This window comes from Tachyglossus aculeatus, chromosome X1 (assembly GCF_015852505.1).
Source record: "Tachyglossus aculeatus isolate mTacAcu1 chromosome X1, mTacAcu1.pri, whole genome shotgun sequence".
In the NCBI taxonomy this organism is placed as follows: domain Eukaryota; kingdom Metazoa; phylum Chordata; class Mammalia; order Monotremata; family Tachyglossidae; genus Tachyglossus; species Tachyglossus aculeatus.
This window is the reverse complement of record NC_052101.1, coordinates 126,266,303-126,282,485: the sequence shown is the minus strand read 5'-3', so window position 1 is coordinate 126,282,485 and position 16,183 is coordinate 126,266,303. Positions and strand designations below refer to the sequence as shown.

Below are 16,183 nucleotides of genomic sequence, written 5' to 3'. Positions count from 1 at the left end.
ACCATGAGGCCGGACGGGGACGGGGGGATGGGAGGGGGGGGAGGGCGGGGGGCCTGGGGAGACGCCTGGCTCTCTCTTCAACAACTCCCCTGCTCCTGGCCCGGCCTCGGGGCATCTCCGGGGCTCCTGCCCCGTCGGGGGTCATCACCGGGAAGGAGAAAGACAACTGGGTTAAGGGAGGCCCCAAGGGAAGGCGAGGGGGCAGGGGGAGGGCATCTCCGGGCACCTTCTAGACTGTGAGCCCACTGTTGGGTAGGGACTGTCTCTATATGTTGCCAACTTGTACTTCCCAAGCGCTTAGTACAGTGCTCTGCACACAGTAAGCGCTCAGTAAATACGATTGGATTGATTGATCTTGGGGGATCCCAGCTCCGCCAACTGTCAGCTGTGTGACTTTGGGCAAGTCACTTAACTTCTCTGTGCCTGTTACCTCATCTGTAAAATTGGCATTAAAACCGTGAGTCCCCCGTGGGACAACCTGATCACCTCGTAACCTCCCCAACGCTCAGAACAGCACTTTGTACATAGTAAGCGCTTAACAAACACCATCACGATGATTATTTTGGCGACTTACGTTAGAGAAAGCGTGGGAGCTCCGGAGAAGGAAGACCGTCGTCTGTTCTCCTCAGCCCTGAGGCCTCGAGCCCCTCGATCGTTGGCGGCCGTCACGTGACCGCGGGGCGGGAAGGCGCGGCTCCCCTCGGGCCCCGCCCCCGAGGGCACCGATTGGCTGACGATCCCAACCCGCCGGCGCCCGGCCAATCCGCGCGGGGGCGGGAAGGGAGGCCCGAGCCCCCTCCCCCGCTGTTGCCGGGGCAGCCCACGATTTCGCCTCGTCATCGGGCCCCTCCAGCCCCGCCCCCCAGGGGCGCGATTGGCCGAGACCCTGAGCCCGCGGGGTGGCCCAGCCAATGAGAGGGGGCCTAGGGCAGGGGGGCCGTGGCGGGGGGGGGGCAAGGGAGGGGAGGTGCTCTCCACAGAGGCCCCCAGGGGCCCCTCCATTTCCAGCCCAGCCCACCATTTACCTTCTTCAGTTGGCGCCAACTGGCACGTCGTGGTCCGGAAGGAAGGACTGCGGCTTCCCTTTACCGCCTTGCAGCGTAAGGAATAGGAATAAAATGGAGGTGGGCGGGTGGCGGCCATAATAAAGTCACCTGTGGAATACTGCCGGGGAGTTCTATACATAGCCCAGAAAGTTGGTGGGCGTGTGTATGAGTGTCTTTGTGTATGTGTACAGGAAGAGGAAGATGTATTGAAGATGGACCCTGTGAAGCCCCCAGAGACGAACACGCAGAAAAGCCCCTGATAACACCAGGAGTAGTGCTTCACATATAGTAAGCACTTAACAAATGCCATCATTATTATTATCACCCTGTCTACGGAACTCAATTCACTATGCCCATCCCCCATCCCCCATCCCCCCACCTCCTTCCTCCCTTGCCATCAATGACCTGGCCACCTACTTTATTAAGAAAATTGACACCATCAGGTGTGAGGTCCCTAAAATCCCCCCGCCCCTCTTCAGTCCCTCCCCTTTCTGATCCCCTCTTCAACTCTTCCATCCTTCCCAGAAGTATCTGTAGAGATCTCCTGCCTCCTCTCAAAAGCCACCTCCTCCACATGCACATCAGACCCCATTCCTTTGCACCTTATCAAAATTCTCACCCCTTCCCTTCTTCCCTCCCTAAGAGCCATCTTCAACTGCTCGCTCTCCATTGGTTTCTTCCTCACTGCCCTCAGACACGCCCATGTCTCCCCATCCTAAAAAAAAAACCCTCCCTTGACCCCACAGCTCCCTCCAGTTATTGTCCCGTCTCCCTCCTACCATTCCTGTCCAAACTCCTTGAGTGAATTGTCTACACCTGCTGCCTCAATTCTTCTCCTCCAATTCTCTCCTTGAACCCTTCCGATATGGCTTCCGTCCCCTTCACTCTAAAGAAACCTCTCTCTCAAAGGTCACTAATGATCTCCTTCTTGCCATCCTAATCTACTCCATCCTAATCCTCCTATACCTCTCAGCTACCTTTGACACTGTGGACCATCCCCTTCTCCTGGAAACATGATCAAATCTTGGTTTCACTGACTGTCCTCTCCTGGTTCTCCTCATCTCTCCAGACGTTCATTTCCAGTCTCCTTCGTGGGCTCCTCCTCTGCCTCCCACCCCCCAACTGTTGTGGGTCCCTCAAGGATCAGTCCTGGGTCCCCTTCTATTCTCCCTCTACACCCACTTCCTTGGAGAACTCATTCAATCCCGTGGCTTCAAGTACCACCTCTATGCAGATGATACCCAAATCTATATCTCCAGCCCTGATCTCTGTCCCTCTCTCTAATCTCACATATCCTTTTGCCTTTAAGACATCTCTGCTTGGTTGTCCTCCTGTCACCTCAAACTTAACATGTCCAAAACAGAGCTCCTTATCTTCCCACCCAAACCTTGTCCCCCCGTGATTTTCCCATTACTGTAGACAGCACCACCATCCTTCCTGTGTCACAAGCCCATAACCTTGGCATTATCTTTGACTCCTTTCTGTCATCCAACCCACATATTCAGTCTGTCTCCAAATCCTGTCGGTCCCACCTTCACAGCATCACTAAAATACGCCCTTTCCTCTCCATTCAAACTGCTACCATGTTAAATGCAATCGCTCATTCTATCCCTCCTAGATTATTGCATCAGCCTCCTTGCTGACCTTCCAGCCTCCTGTCTCTCCCAACTCCAGTCAATTCTTCACTCTGCTGCCCGGATCATTTTTCTACAGAAAAATTCAGAACGTCACCCTGCTCCTCAAAAAACTCTAGTAGTTGCCAAAAACTCCTCACAATTGGCTTTAAAGCACTCCATCACCTTGTCCCCTCCTACCTCACCTCATTTCTCTCCTTTCACAACCCAACCCGCACATTTCACTAATCTAGGGCTAATCTCACTGTGTCTTTTTCTCACCTGTCTCAATGCCAACCCCTAGCCAACATCCTGCCTCTGGCCTGGAATGCCGTCCCTCCTCAACTCCAACAATTACTCTCCCCCACCGCCTTCAAAGCCTTACAGAAGGCACATCTCCTTCGAGAGGCCTTCCCAGACTAAGTCCCACTCTTCCTTATCTCCCACTTCCTTCCGTGTTGCCCTGACTTGCTCCGTTTGTTCTTCCCCCTTCTCAGCCCAGAGCACTTAATGTACATATCTTTAATTTTATTCATTTGTATTGATGACTGTCTCCCCCCCCCCCATCTAGACTGTAAGCCTGATGTGAGTAGGGAATGTCACTTTTATTGTTATATTGTACTTTCCCAAGCGTGTAGTACCATGCTCTGCACACACTTAGTGCTCAATAAGTACGATTGAATGAATGGATTAATTAATCAATTAATAATTATTATTATGGTATTTGTTAAGTGCTTACTCTGTGCCAGGCACTGTACTAAGCGCTGAGGTGGATACAGGTAAATTGGGTTGGACACAGTCCCGGTCCCAGGTGGGGCTCACAGTCTCAATCCCCATTTTACAGATGAGGTAACTGAGGCCCAGAGAACGAAGTGACTTAGCCAAGGTCACACAGCAGATAAGTGGCAGAGCTGGGATAAGAACCCATAACCTGACACCCAGGCCCGTGCTCTATACATTACGCTATGCCGCTTCTCTAATTGCCACCAAAATACAAATTCTCGATTCTGTGGTGTTTCCAGTGACAATGTATGGAACTGAAAGCTGGATAGAAACAGCATCGATTCTTTTGAAATGTGTTGGAGAAGGCTTTTGCGAATACCATGGACTGCTCAAAAAACAAACAAATGGGTTTTGGAGCAAATTTAGCCAAAGTGGTCTTTGGAAAGCCAAATGACTCGATTTAGATTAGCATATTTTGGACGCATCATCAGGAGGACTAATTCTCTAGTGAAGACTCTAATGCTAGGTAAAGTCCAGGGAAAACGTGGAAGAGGCAGACCAGGCAGCTAGATGGATAGAAACCATAACAACGATAACGGAAGAACCATAAGCAAGGTTACAGATTATGGCAGAAGAAAGGACATTCTGGAGAAAATATATCCAAAGAGTCCCTATGAATCGGGAAACGTCTCAACGGCGCTTGATAATAAATAAGCAATTATAAGGGCTATTGACAGTAATTTTAGTTTAGGAGTAAATAATTGGATGAGTTTCTGAAGAGGTGTAAGAGCAAATCAGTGAAATTTAATACAGAAAGAGTTGGGCTGACACTGTTTGAAAGCATGGAAAAGACACTGCAGAGAATGGTAAAAAGATTGAAAGATTTAAATATAGCTGCCCAACTGATGAGAAGACTTTGATCCTTAAAGTGTACAAATATGAGGAATTTTTGAAGACAAAAGACCGTGAACTCATAGTCAAATGCCTTAAATATTTAGGATTTGATCATTTGGTGAAGTTTGAGGATTTTTCTCAGGAGAAAAGATGACAGGACCGCAAAGAAAAAAAGCCAAGTACTCTGTTGATATGGATTCAGCTCTATTCCACTCCCTGCACATGGGCCATTTCTTGGTGTGAAATGTGAGAACAGATCCAGACCCCGGGGTTCAGGATTTCATTCCAGACGCATGGTAGCGAGAGCTTCTTGATGTGGTGGACAGCAATAATAATAATGATGATGGTATATGTGCTCTGCACATAGTAAGCGCTCAATAAATACGATTGATTGATTAAGTGCTTACTATGTGCAAAGCACTGTTCTAAGCACTGGGGAAGTTACAAGATGATCAGGTTGTCCCATGAGGGGCTCACAGTTTTAATCCCCATTTTACAGATGAGGTAACTGAGGCACAGAGAAGTTAAGTGACTTGCCCAAAGTCACACAGCTGACAGTTGGAGGAGTTGGGATTTGAACCCATGACCTCTGGAGGCCTTCCCAGACTGAGCCCCCTCCTTCCTCTCTCCCTCGTCCCCCTCTCCATCCCCCCCGTCTTTCCTCCTTCCCTTCCCCACAGCACCTGTATATATGTATATATGTGTGTACATATTTATTACTCTATTTATTTATTTATTTATTTATTTTGCTTGTACATATCTATTCTATTTATTTTATTAATTTAATATGTTTGGTTTTGTTCTCTGTCTCCCCCTTCTAGACTGTGAGCCCACTGTTGGGTAGAGACTGTCTCTATATGTTGCCAACTTGTACTTCCCAAGCGCTTAGTACAGTGCTCTGCACACAGTAAGTGCTCAATAAATACGATTGATTGATTCATTCATTCATTGACTCCAAAGCCCATGCTCTTTCCACTGAGCAATGCTGCTTCTCTGAGTCGGCATTGATGGTCGCTCCAACGTCTTCAAGCAAAACGTAAACCTTGTACTACTGCATGAACTGCAAGTGCTGAAAGAGAGCGATGAAGGGGTGCTCATGTATGTGGCGCCTGAGGGGTCCCTTCGTGCCCGACTCCAACACAGTGGGAGAGGATGCCCAGCAGCTCCTGCAACACCCATTAATCAATCAATCCATCAATCCACCCATCCATCAATTGGCCTTTATTCAGCACTTCATGTAGAGCACTGTACTAAGCACTTGGAAAAATATAATACTACAGTCGGTAGACACAATCCCTGCCCTCAAGGAGTGTACAGTCTAAAGGGGGAGACAGACATAAAGTAAACTACAGATCAGTGCTTAGAACAGTGCTTTGCACATAGTAAGTGCTTAATAAATGTCATTATTATTATTATTATTATTATTATTATTATTATTAGAAGGGAATTCTCTGAGTACAAGGTTATTTACATAAGTCCCCCAGGGAGGCAGTGGTGAATGGGGATGCAGGAAGTGTCCAAGTGCTTAGGGGGATGTGACTAAATGCATGGGTGAGACAGGCTAGGAGAATGAGGGTTTAGTCCAGGAAGGCTTCCTGGAGGAGAGATGATTTCAGTGGGGCTTTGAAGATGGGAAGACTGCTGGTCAGTCGGCTAGGTACAGAGAAGAAATTTCAGGCAGGAGCAAGGGTATGAACAAGGAAGTGTAGGCAGGGGAGGTGGAAGGAAGGGCCAGCATGTAGGTTGGTGTTGGAGGAGCAAAGTGAGTGGGCTGGACTGTAGTGGGGGAGACATGAAGATAAGGGGAAGAGCTGACTGAGCACCTTGAATCTGGCAGTAAGGAGTTCCTGATTGACTTGGAGATGGAAGGGCCGTGATTGGAGGCAGTTGAGGAGTGGGGAAACATGCACAGAACAGTTTTTCTAGAAAGATGATCCAGGCAACAGAGGGAAGACTACACAGGGGAGAGGCCGGAGGCAGGGTGGTCAGTGAGGAGACGTATGCAGGGGTCGAGCCAGGATATAAGTGCTTGAACCAGCATGGTAGCAGTTCGGATGAAGAAAGGAATGAATTCTGTGTCGTTGTGGAGCTGGAATCTAGAAGACCTAGTGACTGAAAATGTGCAGGTTGAAGGAGAGAAAGGAGTCAAGGGTAATAATAATAATAATGATGGTATGTGTTAAGTGCTTACTATGTGCCAAGCACTGTTCTAAGCACTGGGGTAGATATATGATGATCAGGTTGTCCCACGTGGGGCTGTCTTAATCCCCATTTTACAGATGAGATGAGGCACAGAGAAGTCAAGTGACTTGCCCTTCAAGGCCCTGCTGAGAGCTCACCTCCTCCAGGAGGCCTTCCCAGACTGAGCCCCTTCTTTCCTCTCCCCCTCATCCCCCCTCTCCATCCCCCCGTCTTACCTCCTTCCCTTCCCCACAGCACCTGTATATATGTATATATGGTTGTACATATTTATTACTCTACTTATTTATTTTACTTGTACATTTCTATCCTACTTATTTTATTTTGTTGGTATGTTTGGTTCTGTTCTCTGTCTCCCCCTTTTAGACTGTGAGCCCACTGTTGGGTAGGGACTGTCTCTATGTGATGCCAATTTGTACTTCCCAAGCGCTTAGTACAGTGCTCTGCACATAGTAAGCGCTCAATAAATACGATTGATTGATTGATTGATTGATTGCCCAAAGTCACACAGCTGACGAGTGGCGGAGCCGGGATTAGAACCCACGACCTCTGACTTCCAAGCCCGTGCTCTTTCCAAGCCGGGGGGGCTTGTGAGAGAGGAAGGATGGCGATGTCTTCTTCAGTGATGGGCAAGTCGGTGGGGAAGAGTTTGGGAGGGTCCTGAGGCCGGATGTCTCCTGGATACTCTGGTGTGCTCCCCCCGGGCCTTGGAGGCGATGGCCCCCACAGCCCAGTGAACCAAACTGTCTCCTGTGCCTGACAAGACCTGAGGGTTTCCCACCGAGACTGGAAAGACCAAGACCAGTGGCTCGTGTGCCCTGGTGGAAGGAGCCCATGCCTTGGAGTCAGGAGACCTGAGTTCTAAAAATTGCAGCTTCATCACATTCATTCATTCATTCATTCAATCGTATTTATTGAGTGCTTACTGTGTGCAGAGCACTGTACTACGCGCTTGGGAAGTACAAGTTGGCAACATATAGAGACGGTCCCTACCCAACAGTGGGCTCACAGTCTAGAAGGGGGAGACAGACAACAAAACATATTAAAATAAAATAAATAGAATAAATATGTACAAATAAAATAAATAGAGTAATAAATACACACAAACATATATACATATATACAGGTGCTGTATGGTGGACAGGGATTCTGTCCCATCTGGTTTTCTGGTATCTAACCCAAGTGCTTAGCACGGTACTTGGCGTGTGGGTAAACCCTTAACCAATACCATAATTATCATTATCATTCAGGCCTATTAGCTCTTTTGGGCTTGGTCCCCTTCCAGTCCTCCCTGCTTTAATAACAATAATAATAATAATGGCATTTATTAAGCGCTTACTATGTGCAAAGCACTAAGTGCTGGGGAGGTTACAAGGTGATCAGGCTGTTCCACGGGGGGCTCACAGTCTTAATCCCCATTTTACAGATGAGGTAATTTAGGCACAGAGAAATTAAGTGACTTTTTCATTTATTAAGCGCTTACTATGTGCAAAGCACTGTTCTAAGCGCTGGGGAGGTTACAGGGTGATCAGGTTGCCCTACGGGAGGCTCACAGTCTTAATCCCCATTTACAGATGAGGTAACTGAGGCACAGAGAAGTGAAGTGACTTGCCCAAAGTCACACAGCTGACAATTGGCGGAGCTGGGATTTGAACCCATGACCTCTGACTCCAAAGCCCGGGCTCCTTCCACTGAGCCCCGCTGCTTCGCTTTCTGCATCCACACTCACAATGAAGAGTCAGGACCAGTATTCCTGGAATGTCTTCCACTTTATTAAATGGTGCATATTTCTTGACAACAATGGGGTGAGGACAACTATATTCTACAAACCTTCAGTCAAATTCTAAGCAGCTTCCATTATGTTTTAGCCAAGGCCCCAGGCCAACAACCCCAAAGAGCAATGTAGAAATAATTGGAAGGGGACGGGGCAGGGGGGCAGGGGCAGATGGGGCTGGGGAGGGAGACACCTGGGCCCCATGAGCGACCCCGCTCCCACCCCACTGAACAAGAGGTACCTGAAGGGGCCCCAGACATGGCACGGGGGGGAGGGGATACGAAAATATTAAACCTGGGGCAGATGGGTGTCAAGTGCTCGGTGGAGTTTGTCCCCCCCCCTTATGGATATTTGTGGTCCTCAGCAGCCCCATCTGCCTGTGTGGACTCACCACTATTTGGCCTGGGGGACAAAAATTGGAATTGTTGGCTAGAGATTCCCTCTGAACTGATTCTCTAATCACTTTGAACCGATCCTCTCTCTGCAGGATCCCCATGCTGAGCCCCTCAGCTCTGGCAAATTGGGAGGGCTGGGCCATTGTGGGGAGAGGGCCCGGTTCAGAGGACTGATATTTGACCAGCTGCCGGTGGAGACCCTCTCCCTGTCCTGCTCCGAGCTCAGGGATAAAAGGCAGCCGTTTCCTGGGAGGACAGATTCCAGTGGGGAGTGTTGGGAGCCATCTAGAAAAGGGGACTGAGGCAGGAGCTGCGGCTGAAGCTGGAGGGTTGTCCCCAAAGTCACAGGTTTTTTGAGGTTTCGAGACGGACGAGGCAAAGAGCTGCAGAGGGAAAGAGTGGGGGACAGCCTGGAAGAGGGACACAAGAGGAGTGCACCTGAGACCACCCCCGAGGCTGGAGTGCCACCACATCCCCTCCCACCCCCACCATACAAACACACATGCAACCACAATGACGCACAGGCTCAGAGATACAAGCACACAAGAAGAGGTTCAAGCACAATGACACCTGCTCACACAGACACATAAACCCGACCTGGTGCACACAGACATGCACACCCTCCAGACTTAGCCACCCAGATGGCAGAGCAGCACCCACAGGCTCCCACCTACCCCTTGTGTAGGTTGGCTGAAGGGAAGAGAGCAGCAGGTGTCCTTACTGCAGGACTTGACTGCCGGCTGCTGAGGTCTTACCACTCTGGGGGAGGGAAGAGGCCGTGTTGACGATTGGGGGACCAGATCACCTGCCCTTCCCTACCTCCGTGCATCCCCGCCCTTGGGTCCTCTGTGAAGACCAGGACGAGTACAATCCAGGGGCCGTACATTTTGGTGGTCGTGGCAACCAGGTTGGCTGCCATGGTGGCTGGAGTCTGCGGCTCTACTCTGGATGAGCTGCTGACCAACTGGGCAACGGTAGGAACCTCCATTTTGCTCCTGAATGGAAAGGCTGCAGGGGGCGGGGGAAAGAAAGAGAGGCCTGAATTTCCCCATCCTGCTCAGGACATGCTCACCCCACCATACCGGTCAAGAGGGTTGGGGATCTCAGATCAGGTCACTGTGGTCCCCAGGAGTCCAGTGCTGGGACAGGGGGCTGGAAACTGCACTGAGGGATGTGGGGGGGTCTCACTTTTGAGGTTGCTGGGGCCATGTTCATCATAGCAAACGAATAAATCTCTCTGGTCCCCTATCGGAATCCTGGACCCTTGTTGTGGTAGCTCATTCTCTCCAGGGTGGACATTGAGGGTATCAGAGAACAACCTGCACAGAGAACAATCATGGAGAGGTCAGTGGGGGATGAACCATCCAGCACGCCCCTAGTTCCAGACCCCCTAGGGCCCTGCCCTGCAGGCAGGATGCTGCCCCTCCCCTGGGCCACCCCGGGCTTCCGTCAACCTCCACATCAGCCCTGGAATGGTCTCGATCGGCGGCAGCTCATATTCTAAAGCATCCCTGCCCTGTTTCTGCCTCTGCTCTCACGGTTAAGAGTCCATACCTGTGTTTCTCAAACATGTTCCATTTTATTAATTGGTGAAAATTTCTAGACCACAATGCTGTGGTAACTAGACTCTAACCAAATACGAATAAAATTCTAAGCAAATTCAATAATCGGGGCCCCTGGCCACCAACCTCAAATAGCAATGTAAGGATGAGGGAGGGAATGGAGGGTGAAGGGGGTGAGAGAGGAGGGGCTGGGCGAGGGAGAGACCTGGCCAGATGTGAGTCCCCACTACCCCCTCTCCCCCTGAACAGAACCAACCAGAACAGACCCCAGATCTGACATCCGAGGTGGGGTGGAAAGTCAACTTGCTCCTCTCTAGCCTCAGCGACCCCATGTATCCTTGGGCAGCCCTTACCAAAAATTTGAGTAGAACAGTTGGTGAAAGGACGGTGACCTGTCAGGCTCCAGGGCTCTGGCCTGGAATTCAGTGCCCTGGGCTGGCGTGTATTCAGCAGTGCCCCAGTGGGGCAAGAAGAAGGGGTGGGGGACCAGGTGAGCCTATCTCCTGCTACTCTAGGCTCCCCCGCCCTCTGGTCTGTGGGGAACGAGGTGGGGACAATCCTGGGGTGTACCCTCTGCTGGTAGTGATGGCCAGAGCTCGCCGCTCCATGTTAGATGAGCAGCTCTTGATCGGAGCAACTGCAGGAATCTCCTTGATGCTGGAAAGTATAGAGCCAGCTGTGGGGAGAGGTAGAGAGAGGCCTGAATCCCCCAATCCAGCCCAGGGGCCACCTCTTGCCACAGTTCCGGCCAGGAGGGTCAGCGCTCTCAGCCCTTGTCACTGTGGCCCAAGGAATCAGGCATTGGGATTGAAGGGGGGGAGGGACTGCGCTGAGGGAGGGGGACTTACTTTGGAGGCCACTGGTACCAGGGGCATCACAGCAATCTAGTAAATCCCTCCGGTCCCCTGCCGGAAACCTGGACCCTCCTCGTTGCAGCTCATTCTTTCCACAGCTGAAGGGGACATTGAGGTTATCACGTTTTCTGCAGAGAAAACGGTCAGGGAGAGGTCAGCGGGGAACGGGTGAGCCGTCCACAGCTCCCCTAACTCCAGACTCCCTGGGTCCCAGCTGTGCGGGCAGGACACTGTCCCACCCCTACGTTTCTCCGGGCTCCCGCCGACCCCTGCTCCAAGGTGGTGGAGGTTGTGATTAGCGGCAGTGCATCTTCTGAAAATGCATGCCCCCTTTCCTTCCCCTTGTTCACAATGAAAACTCCAAACCTGCATTCTCCAAACGTTTTCCACTCTGTTCACTGGCAAAGATTTTTAGACCACAGTGGGGTGAGAACATCTCCCCGCTAACCCAATTCAATAAAATTCTGTGCAAATTCAACAGTGTTCTAACCGGGGCCCCCGGCCACCAAACTCAAATGGCAACTTAGAGAGAGGGAAGGGCTGGGGGGCAGAGGGTGGAGGGAAGGGCAAGTTCCCACTCCCGGCCCTGCTAAACAGAGCCAACCACAACAGGCTCCAGATTCAGCACCCGAGGGTAAGGGGAACATCACCAATGTGCTTCGCCTCAGCTTCAGTGACCCCATCTGTCCTGGGGCAGCCCTTACCTGAGGTTTGAGGAGGACTGCTGGTCAGAAGACAGTAGGCTGTTGGGCGCTGGGGCTCCGGCCTGGCTATCACTGCCCTGGGCCATCTTCTTTTCAGTGGTGCTCACCCTGGGGGAGATGAGAAGAGATGTCAGGGGCTGGGGGAGCAGCTCATCACTTCCCCCCAACCCCTTCTGGTACCCCTTTGGGGAATGGGGTGGGTCAATTCTGGGGTCATACCGTACAGTTCTCGTGGGTTCTGGACATGGCCATTCCTTCATGCTAACAAAATGAACCTTCCTCTTCCTTTGAAATCGATGGCCTGGTGGTGATGGAAGAGAGAGGTCTGAATCCCACCTGCCCAGCCTTGGGGGGACTGTGTTTCCCACCCTGCCATCTGGGGACAGGAGTTGCTCTCAATCTAGATTATCGTGGCCTGAGGGGCCCGGCGCTGGGATGAGGAGACGGGGTCTGGGCTGGAGGGTACGGAAGGTGCTCGCCTCGTAGACCAGTGAAGCCGGGGTCCTCAGAGAGTTCTGACACATCCAAGAAGTACCCAGCTGGGCACCAGGTCCCATCATGTAGAATGTCAATCGCTTCACAGTTAATCTCTTCGCAGGTGACAGTATGGAGGACAATGAAGAAAAATCTGTAGAGTAGGGTCAGGGAGAGGTCAGCGGAGAACTGGGGGGTGGGAGGTGGGGAGGAAGTCTGAGGCGGGGAGTAGGGAGTGGTCAGTGTTCATACTCATCTATGACGAGGTCTTGATACAGAATCCCCTGGTTACATATGGGACACATCCATGTCTCCTCCTTCTCATTCTTCTGCAAATACAGCACCGCGTCGAAGATCTGGAAGTGGGAACAGGCTAGCGAACGGCAGGGCACAGTCACAAGGCTCTGTCCCAACTGGGCGGAGGGGAGGAGAGAGAGAGAAAAGGGTCAAGGGGGTCACTAGGTCACCCACCACAGGACACATCTCCCTCTCCTCCGTTTCGGGACTGAGATCCTTACCCACCTACCTTATCCGATCCTCACTCCCCCTTTCCCCACCCCCAACTCGGGGTCACAGTCCCCCCCACCCCTTCGGGGCCCCACCCATACCCACCGGACACAGGAGGGAGGCGCGGACCCTTCTGAAGGGAAGCGCGCATTCACGGACTGCTGGCATCAACTTCTGGACTGAAACGGTGATGGAGAGAGGAGACGGGGCGGGGATTAGCTTGGCCCAAGAGGCTGCGGACCCAGCAGGGGGTGAGGGTGGCGGTACTCCGGGACCAGTGGGCTGCAGAGCAGGACCTCTCGTCTTTGAGAAGGGGGTGGAAAAGAGCCAGAGGTGGACTGGGGAATCATTCGCTTGTGTTCTGGAGGAGGGTGGGGTGAGGGATGACTCACTCAAGATCAGTGTCTCAAATCTGGGCAAAGCTTTCTTATTCTTCAGTTGTTTCAATAAGTTTTCAGCAGTAAGTTGCTCTACCAAGCACACGGACATGGCAAAGTCCTGTGGGGGGAAGGGAGGGGACATGAGAGTGACCAGTGCTTTTTTCCCCCCACACATATCCCGCCACCCTCAGCTGCCAACCCCCGACCCCCAACCCCCGCACCCCTGCTCCAGCCATACTCACACGTGAGTCACTCAGTGACCAAAGGAGCGTGATTCTATGGGGAGCTTCATCCGAGGGGCACACTAATTGGGTGATATCCACAGGGCGGTTGTAGTCTTTATCATCAGAATCCACCTTTGGGGGTGTGGACGGGGGTCAGGGACCAAGCAGGTCACTCCACGTAGGCAAGCCACCACTTCCTCCCCCTTCCCTTCCTTTTCCTCCCCTTCTCTTTTCTCCCCTCTCCTTCCCTTCTCTTCCCTTTCCTCCCCTCCCCCGTGCATGCCTTCCCTTCCCTCCTCTGGCCCTGAACTGGTTGTGGGTTTGGCCACTCACGGGGATAAAACATATCTTCTCGTTGACAGTGATGGTCAATTGGGTAGGAAGACAGTCTGGTTGAGGGCCTTGCGTGTCCCATAAACAGAATCTGTGGGGTCAGGGATTGGCCGGGGGAAGGGGAGAAAGCCAGTCAGCATCCAGGACCCTCAGCCCTCCCAACCGCCCACAATAACCCACCCACTAGCACACCACCCTCCCAGAACTGGGAAGGGCATCCTTGGGGACAGAATGGCTGAGAACCTGCCCAATTCTTCTCCCATCCCCCTCCCCCCCAACCCACCAGGGACCCCGGGTGAAGTGGCATACCGCAGCTGCACCTGGAAAGTCTTAACTCTTGGTTGGATGCTTCTGCAAACGTGGAAACAGGGAGGTGTGGGGAGGGTCCATTGAGGGGGTTCCCCAGAGAGCTGCCTCACCTCCCTGCTAAATCCTAATAGTGGTTGCTCTGCCCAACTAGGCTGACACACAAGGGAGCCCAGTTGGGGCGAAATATGGCTGTGGGTGAGATGAAGCAAGCAGAACACAGTGCATCCCATGTCTGGCTGTGTAGGGGGTGGGTGGGAGTAGGGGATTGGGAGGATTCTCAGCCACTCTACTAGGCATCATGGTTACCTTTCATGGGATACCTCCTTGAAGTTTTTCCTGTTGGCCATGAAGCTTAACTCCGCTTTCTGAAATACCCTGGAATTCCTAGGTACTGGAGACACAAACAGAGGGAATGTTCGTGTGTGTGTATGCACATGTGCCTGCATCACAGACCAGGCCAACAGATCAGTCCTGTTCCCTTTACACACAGCCCTGTCCCAGTGGTGAAAGTGGTGATACCCTTTGGGGAAGGGACAAAAGACTGAAATCAGGCCTAGTTAGGGTCAGGGAGGTGTGGGGGTACACTGAGGCACTGCTAGCGCAGAACGCTGGGGAGATCCCAAGGGGTCGGAGATAGAGGCCCGGTCAGAGTTCCGGGGGGATGAATGGCAGGTGGGCGGCCTGGCCCGCTGGGAGGGAAGGGGACGGGAAAGGGCAGGGGGCGAGGGAATCACGGCCTCACCTAATTTGGTGGGTTTCATGAATTCGGCACACACCGGGAAGAAGGTGAGCTCCTTCATGGTGACACAGGGTGGTCCGGCGGGGGGGTTTCCTTTGTCCGCACTCATGGTGGGGGCGGGGGGGCCCTCGGCCGGGCCCCGGGCCCCACTCCGCCGGGGCTGTGGGGGGGCGGCCGGGGAGAGGCCGGGGCCCGGGGACACCGAGCTCTCCGCAACCGCCCCCCGGCCCCGGGCCTTCGGGCACACAGTCTTCGAGCGCCGGGAAAGGCCTGCCATCGCCCGTTCTCCTCAGCGCTGGGGCAGAGAGGCTCGGGGCGGGCCTCGGGCTCCTCGGCCGTTGGCGGCCGGCACGTCACGTCACGTGACCGTGGGGCGAGAAGGCGCGGTTCTCCTCGGGCCCCGCCCCCGAGGGCACCGATTGGCCGACGATCCCAACCCGCCGGCGCCCGGCCAATCCGCGCGGGGGCGGGAAGGGAGGCCCGAAGCCCCTCCCCCCGCTGTTGCCGGGGCAGCCCACGATTTCGCCTCGTCATCGGGCCCCTCCGGCCCCGCCCCTCAGGGGCGCGATTGGCCGAGACCCTGAGCCCGCGGGGTGGCCCAGCCAATGAGAGGGGGCCTGGGGCCGGGGGCCGGGGAAGGGGGGGCAAGGGAGGGGAGGCGCTCTCCTCAGAAGCCCCAGGGCCCCCGCCGTTTCCGGCCCAGCCCACGATTTCGCCTCCTCAGTTGCCGCCAACTGTCACGTGGCCGTCCGGAAGGACGAGCTGCTTTCTCCTCAGGCCCCTCCCCCCAGGGGGCGCAATTTGCCCCCTCTCCACATCATCATCATCATCATCATCAATCGTATTTATTGAGCGCTTACTATGTGCAGAGCACTGTACTAAGCGCTTGGGAAGTACAAATTGGCAACATATAGAGACAGTCCCTACCCAACAGTGGGCTCACAGTCTAAAAGGGGGAGACAGAGAACAAAACCAAACATACTAACAAAATAAAATAAATAGAATAGATATGTACAAATAAAATAAATAAATAAATAGAGTAAAAATGTGCTTCTCAACCCAGCCCTTCACACCTCGTTAAAACTTGCCCCTTTCCTTCTTCCCTCACAGATCGCCATCTTCAACTGTTCAGTTTCCCTTCCATGGGTTACCTTCTTCCCCACTGCTTTCAAGCATTCATTCATTCAATCATATTTATTGAGCGCTTACTGTGTGCAGAGCAGTGTACTAAGCAATCGGGAAGTACAAATCGGCAACCTTTATCCTAAAAAACTCCTCCCTTGACCCCACGGCTCCCTCCACCTATCGCCCAATCTCTCGCCTACCATTTCACTCCAACACTTGAGGGAGTTGTTCACACCCACTGTCTCCATTCCCTCTGCTCCAGTTCTCTTCTAGATTCCCCTATACTCTGGTTTCCACCCCTCTTCGCACGACAGAAAGATAACCAATG

General features: G+C 52.8%; 2 protein-coding genes across 2 annotated transcripts in view; both read right to left on the bottom strand.

Moving 5' to 3' along the window:
- LOC119919706 (E3 SUMO-protein ligase PIAS3-like) overlaps positions 1-16,183 on the bottom strand; it is a 545,060-nt gene that overhangs the window by 338,392 nt on the left and 190,485 nt on the right. The window lies entirely within an intron of this gene.
- On the bottom strand, positions 8,521-14,987 carry LOC119919708. The gene is made up of 17 exons (XM_038740333.1): positions 14,734-14,987; positions 14,298-14,382; positions 13,992-14,033; positions 13,683-13,773; positions 13,368-13,481; positions 13,138-13,243; positions 12,851-12,924; positions 12,491-12,651; positions 12,244-12,392; positions 11,984-12,065; positions 11,765-11,872; positions 11,055-11,188; positions 10,777-10,882; positions 9,833-9,963; positions 9,529-9,652; positions 9,319-9,403; positions 8,521-9,027 (listed from the first exon to the last, which is right to left on the bottom strand). Exons 1-17 carry the CDS (start codon positions 14,837-14,839, stop codon positions 8,560-8,562), a joined length of 2,166 nt encoding a protein of 721 aa, XP_038596261.1. The 5' UTR covers positions 14,840-14,987; the 3' UTR covers positions 8,521-8,559.

Bases quoted from the DNA above. Each gene is read 5' to 3' on its own strand.
- LOC119919708 (XM_038740333.1), bottom strand. From the start codon at position 14,839: ATGAGTGCGGACAAAGGAAACCCCCCCGCCGGACCACCCTGTGTCACC. The intron at 12,066-12,243 runs GCGAGCACCTTC...CATCACCACCAG, and splicing joins CGGCTTCACTGGTCTACGAG to GCCATCGATTTCAAAGGAAG. The intron at 11,189-11,764 runs GTAAGGGCTGCC...TTTTCTCTGCAG, and splicing joins CAGTCCTCCTCAAACCTCAG to AAAACGTGATAACCTCAATG.